The sequence below is a fragment of the Cynara cardunculus genome (assembly GCF_001531365.2).
Source record: "Cynara cardunculus var. scolymus isolate 2C chromosome LG 1, CcrdV1, whole genome shotgun sequence".
Taxonomy (NCBI): domain Eukaryota; kingdom Viridiplantae; phylum Streptophyta; class Magnoliopsida; order Asterales; family Asteraceae; genus Cynara; species Cynara cardunculus.
In genome coordinates, this window is record NC_037528.1 from 1,694,780 (window position 1) to 1,700,886 (window position 6,107).

The window sequence follows — 6,107 nt, forward strand, 5'->3', positions numbered from 1 at the left end:
ATTCTTTATTTGTTTATCTCTGATTCGTTATTTGTTTGTATATATGTTTATAGTTTCAAAAAAAAAAAAAAAAAAAAAAATTAAAAAAAACAAAAACTTTTAAATAATTAATTTGATACTAATATAAATATATATATTTTTATAATATTTTAAAATTTATATTTTATTTAAAAATAAAAACATTATTATTTGATCAAAACCGTACTATAATAATGGATTAAAAAAAAAAACATTAAAATCAGCATTACTCAGATACCCTTTTAGTATTACATATGCACATGCGTGGTAGATTTTTCAAATTCTAACTTAAAAACAACAATATAAAAATCTGGTAGATTGGCGAAGGCGATCCCAATGATCTTCTTCTCCGATTTGAAATTAATCCCGAATTCATGAGATTTTTGCAGGTAAATATCTCTGTTGTAGATCTAGCAAGTAAATTGATGAGCCCTAATTAGCATAATGAAATCATGATCGTAGATTCATAGTAGCAACATTCATACGAACTGGATTTTCAGTTTTATGATTACAAGATATAACAAAATTACAATCGAAATATTTAGCTTGTGTTCTATTGCCTATATCTACATGAATTCAGTATCATCTTCTTCGCACACGTATCTCTTCCAAAACCAATGCTGCTTCCATATCCGATCCATCTTCTCGATCGGCACGTTTTTAGTCTCAGGGAGAAAGAAATACACGAATACAGTCATCACAGCTACCCATCCACCGAAAAAGAAGAAGGTTCCTGATTTCAAATGGCAAAGCATGGATAGAAATGTTTGAGCAACTATGAAAGTGAAGAGGAATCCCACTGCCACATTGATGCTTTGTCCTGCAGATCGTATCTCCAATGGGAAGATTTCACTAGGAATTAGCCATCCCAATGGACCCCATGATAACGCAAAGCCAGCCACATAAGCCGCAATCAAGATTAACACCAAAAACCCATATCCCTTGCTTAATACACCATGATCCCCTAGTTTTGCTGCCATTATTGAACCAATTAGCATTTGTGAGATGAACATCTGCAAGCCTCCTATGGTGAATATAGTTCGTCTACCAAGTTTATCGACTATTAGTAATGATATAAAGGTCATGATAAGACCCACTAGCCCGGTTACCACCGCTGACATAAGTGAAGCACTTTCCCCAAATCCTATGGTTCTGAAGAGGATTGGAGCATAGAAGGAGATGACATTGATTCCTGTAACCTGTTGGAAGAATGGGATAAGGATCGACATCACAAGCTGAGGTCTATATTTTGGCCTCATGATCTTTCTGAAAGGGTGTTTAATGTTTTTTGAAATTTCATTTGCTGTCACAAGATCATCAAATTCGGCCTCAACATCATCGGTGCCTCGGACTTTCTGTAGCATTTTCTTAGCCTTATCTGGATCCTCGTTGTGCTGTATCAAGCTGTTGGGTGTTTCTGGGAGGAAAAGAGCTCCAATTGTTAGAATTGAAGCAGGAAAAGCAGCCATGGCTAAGGAGATTCGCCATCCCCATCCACCTTTTATCTTTTGGGTGCCATAGTTTAGAAGATTTGCAGCTAAAACGCCAATTCCGACACAAAATTGGAAACCCATGTTGAATGCTCCTCTATATCTTGATGGTGCCATTTCTGATAGATATAATGGAACCGACTGATGATCATAGGAAAGACATGGCCGTTTAAAGCAAGCAGATAGGTGAAATTGGATAAAGAAAAGGAAGAGTAGCTCACCTGGTTTGCGAACCCAACTCCTACACCAAGAAAGACACGACCGATTATAAGCATGTATATATTGTAAGCTGCGCCTCCAAGGGCAGCACCAGCAAGAAAAGCAACCCCACCAATAAGAATTGATGGTTTACGCCCAAAGGTTCTAGTGACGGGTGAAGCAAAAAAGGTAGCAATGAGACCGGCTACATATAGCGAAGATGTGAAGGAAGTGAGGAGTTGGCTGTCAAATTTGCAGTAGTTGCTTATCGTGGTATCTTGTATCATCTTGGTGTAAACATCTGGGAAGAATTTCACTAAAAATGGCTTCATAGAGGTCACCCCACCTTCAAATTGATAACTTTCCACAGGTCAGTTGCTACAACATGTTACTTTTATGTTTTAACAATTCAATTCCTATATATTCATATACCATCTATGACTTCATTCTTCATAGAGCAGTATATATAATGGTAGTTTAAGTCGGAAATTAGACCTGAGATTCCAATATCATATCCGAAAATGATTCCTCCGGTTGCAGCAACCATGCAAGACAACACAACGAATGATGTTATCTGACCATTGTACTTGCCGTCTTCTTCGGTGCTAACTACTGACCCAATAGCCATAGTCTTCCAGCTGATTTGGGTATGTTTTATGTATGTATACATATATGTGTGTAGTATATAAAATACATTGAAGTAGTGAATAGGTGGTTGTTACTAGTCTAACTCGACTGCTGGAGAGATAGATACCAGTCCAACTTGACTGCTAGATATCAGCATCATGCCTAATTCAGGACAAAAAACCATCAATAGCCAAGTGAAATGTAACACTGTTTCTCAAATAGGCTAAATAGACACGAAACTTAATATATATAAAAAAAAGGTGTAGACTAAGCCTTTAGAAGAGTGAGTTAGAAGGGTGTTGCTATTTGAACTCTTCTCGAGTTAAATCAGAACTTTTGAAACTAGAAAAAGCTAGATGTTTGTAGGGTTATGGGCATTGACTATTAAAGCATTCACAAAATTCAACATGTCCAACTCTATCACTATCATTATTGACATAAACAATGAAACTGAAGTGAATTTTGCTAGTGATCGCCACACGGGAAGTTGCAGGTACTATGGATCCTCTTGTCACCTTCATTATATCTTATATAGTTCATCCTAGGGGTGTAAACTAGTCGAGTCGACTGTAGAGTCTACTATTAGGTTATTCAAATTTTGGCTTGAAAAAACAATACCAAAGTGTGAGCTCGAATAACTTTTTTGGATTATCGAGCTTGATGCTCGAATATTTTTAAAGTAGGCTTCGAGTTCGACTATTAGGTTATTCGAATTTTGGCCCGAATAAAGTAAGGCTCGGCTAGGTTCAACTCGAAAACATTAATCGAGCTCTCGAGCAAGCCAAGTCGAATATAGGTGTTATGAAACTCGACTCGTTAAGCAAAAAGAGTTTATTTTGTGCTTAAGATCGACTCAAGCTCGAGAATTATTAAACTTGAGTTTGAATAACTCTTTCAAAATTCAAATCATTTACCCCATAGTTCACCCCGTTATTTTTTTCTTACTTTATGTATAGAAAAACATAAACTACCAAAAATTAATCAAGAATAATTTTGTCTTTTCTATTCATCTCCGTCTTCTTTTCTTCTTAGATCCCGTTTACTAATCTCTCACCACTTCTTACCCATTAAAAGACTCTTACTCGAGTATAAAAGAAGTGTATACTAAAAAGAAAACCAACAATCATGTTGACTGACCTCTACCGTCCTCTTACTGAAGTCAGATAACAAAATGAATCTCACCGTGATAAAAGGCATGGTTTCCATATTTACCCTCTCCATCTAAAAACCTAATTGCCGATTTCTCCTTCAAACAATTGCCCATTTTCTCTGCTTGCTTCAATTTCTCGTCTCGTCTCTTTCTTTTCAATTTCTTCTTCTTTTTCTTGATTTCTAATATCCCAAATTTGATAATTGATTTCATAAATCTCTAAAGAAATGGAAAGGGGGTCTTTGCGACGCACGCTTCAAACGAGCAGTCGACTCTAAACAACGGTAATCGACTTTGTGCTTAAAAAGAATGGTATTCTAGAGAGGAAGAATACACCTATATTTTATGTATGAAGTTGAAATAACGCCTTGAATAGAAAAAAAAAAAGCTTGAAAAAAACGAGAGTGGTGATGTGGTGTATATTTTTGAATGGGTTCAAGTGATGTATTGTTGAGTTATGATTGGTTTTCATGTATGCGTTGGCATGTTATCAACTTTACAATTAAGAAATCAAAGGATTGTTTGTCTACCTTTTAATAGTTTTATTAAAAGACAACATATATATTGTTAATAAGTGAATTTTGTTTGGTAAAAAGAAAGTCTATTTCTTAATGGTTCTAAAACCATCTGAATGATTTTGTATCCTATGTCTTCCTTAACCATTAAGCGCATTAATTTCATTGTAAACAATTACCAAATAATTATATTTCATTTTGCACTATATCATGAAAGTCTCTCTTAATCATTCTCACCACTTAATCGTTATGCACCAAACCATTTAATAACTGTCAAACAGCTTCTAAAACATTTGAAAATATTGCTTAGAGACAAGGTTATTATCGTCATCTTATCCAATCAGCATTTAATATAAAAAATTGATAAGCAACATTTTTAAGTCGATACTTACCATGGTCATATCTCTTATTCCAATCAAACTTCTTATCCTAATCAGCATTTGCCCGAAAAAATTAATAAAGAGCCCCTAAATTTTCATAAAAAATTTCCTTAAAATTATAAAATAAAAACTAAGAAAAAGACCATCAATCACATAAAATAAAAGTGATTTTTGGAATTAGCGTTTTATCACCATCTTTCTTTCTTGTCTCATCTTTTGAAAATGACTATTTTTTCATTACATTTACTTTAATCCAATATATCTCATGACGAAAGTCATCATCACCACTATATTGTTGTTGTTTTTGCCACCACCACCTCCATCGTCGTTGTCATTACCGTCACCATCACTACCAATTAATATTATTATAATTTTATTAATATATAGTTTTTATAATTTAAACAATAGAATATATATAAATGTTATAAAAAATGTATTTTGGTCATTTATTATTATTTTATTATAATTCTAAAGTTATATTCAGCCAACCAAATAGATAGATTTCAATCTCTTTTGTCAGATTCTATTTCAATTTTTATCGACCAAACATTTGATCAAACCTAATTAAATTTAATTCCAATTCAGTTGACAAATTATAATCTTAATAGATTTTATTATATGAACCAAACAACACCTTGATATAATATTCAGTTAACTTCCACACCTACTGTCTCTTACCTTTCTATAAGCAATTGATTTTTAAGGTTTTTAATATGGATTGAAGACGTGTTTTTATCTTTTTATAAATAAAAGTCTAAAAAAACCTAATGGATTTTAGTGTTTGGATTGATTAAGTTTTTGAAACAAATAAGTTCTTGGACATTTCAAAACATGTTAAATAACTCATTGTACTTTCTAAAACCTATTAGATATTCTTATGACGTATAAAATTGGTTAATGTTGTAAAATAATGAAAAAATGTCTGAAAAAATTCAATGAACTTTCATATTTTAAACGATTAAGTCTCTAGACATTTTTTAAACAAAAAAAGTACTTACATCTATAAAATGAAACAAATATATCTAAAAGTACTTACATTTACAAAAAAGTAATTGTATTTAAAAAGGACTAGAAGCGTACTCGCGCAATGCAGCGAGATACATCGTGATTTTAATATTTCATTTTATTCTTTATCTCAGTCGATGTTATAATATGGCTTTATGTGATTTAAAAAAAACGATGATGTTTTTATTTTTGAATAATATATATGTTTGAAGATATCATAAAACTTTGACAAAAATATATCGATATTAATATCAAATTAACTATTTGAAATTCCTTATTTTTTGTGTAATTTTTTAATTCAATTTTTTTATAATTTAATTTATGTACAATAACGAAGTAATTTATATTTGGTTTAATATATAATTTTTTATAAATATAATAATTATTTATTTTGTTGGAACTTAATATATTTTAGATTTTTTATATTTTAAAATGAGATGTTCATCCTCTATTTGATTATGTTTATCCGTAGTTATTTATACGAATTCAAACATSGAGCTTTAATAAGTTGTACTTATTCATAATTACTTGTAATCTTGAATTTTAAGAAATATGCATCAATATACAGTACTTTATGCATAACAAAAATATATCGATATTCGTATCAAATTAAGTATTTAAAATTCTTCATTTTTTGTGTAATTTTTTAAGTCAATTTTTTATTATAATTTAATTTAGGTACAATAACGAAGTAATTTATATTTGGTTTAATAATATAATTTTC

At 31.5% G+C, this 6,107-nt stretch overlaps 1 protein-coding gene across 1 annotated transcript; it reads right to left on the reverse strand.

The window, feature by feature from the left end:
• Positions 1-477: 477 nt before the first annotated feature.
• LOC112524929 (hexose carrier protein HEX6) lies at positions 478-2,520 on the reverse strand. Its single transcript, XM_025134873.1, has 3 exons — positions 2,202-2,520; positions 1,730-2,052; positions 478-1,649 (listed from the first exon to the last, which is right to left on the reverse strand). The coding sequence occupies exons 1-3, from the start codon at positions 2,374-2,376 to the stop codon at positions 585-587; spliced, it is 1,563 nt and encodes a 520-aa protein (XP_024990641.1). The 5' UTR covers positions 2,377-2,520; the 3' UTR covers positions 478-584.
• Between the last annotated feature and the right edge of the window lie 3,587 nt (positions 2,521-6,107).

Coding starts and splice junctions, on each gene's coding strand:
- LOC112524929 (XM_025134873.1), bottom strand. CDS start 2,376: ATGTATACATACATAAAACATACCCAAATCAGCTGGAAGACTATGGCT. Junction 2,053..2,201: donor ATATGATATTGGAATCTCAG/GTCTAATTTCCG, acceptor ATCAATTTGAAG/GTGGGGTGACCTCTATGAAG. Junction 1,650..1,729: donor GAGTTGGGTTCGCAAACCAG/GTGAGCTACTCT, acceptor TATGATCATCAG/TCGGTTCCATTATATCTATC.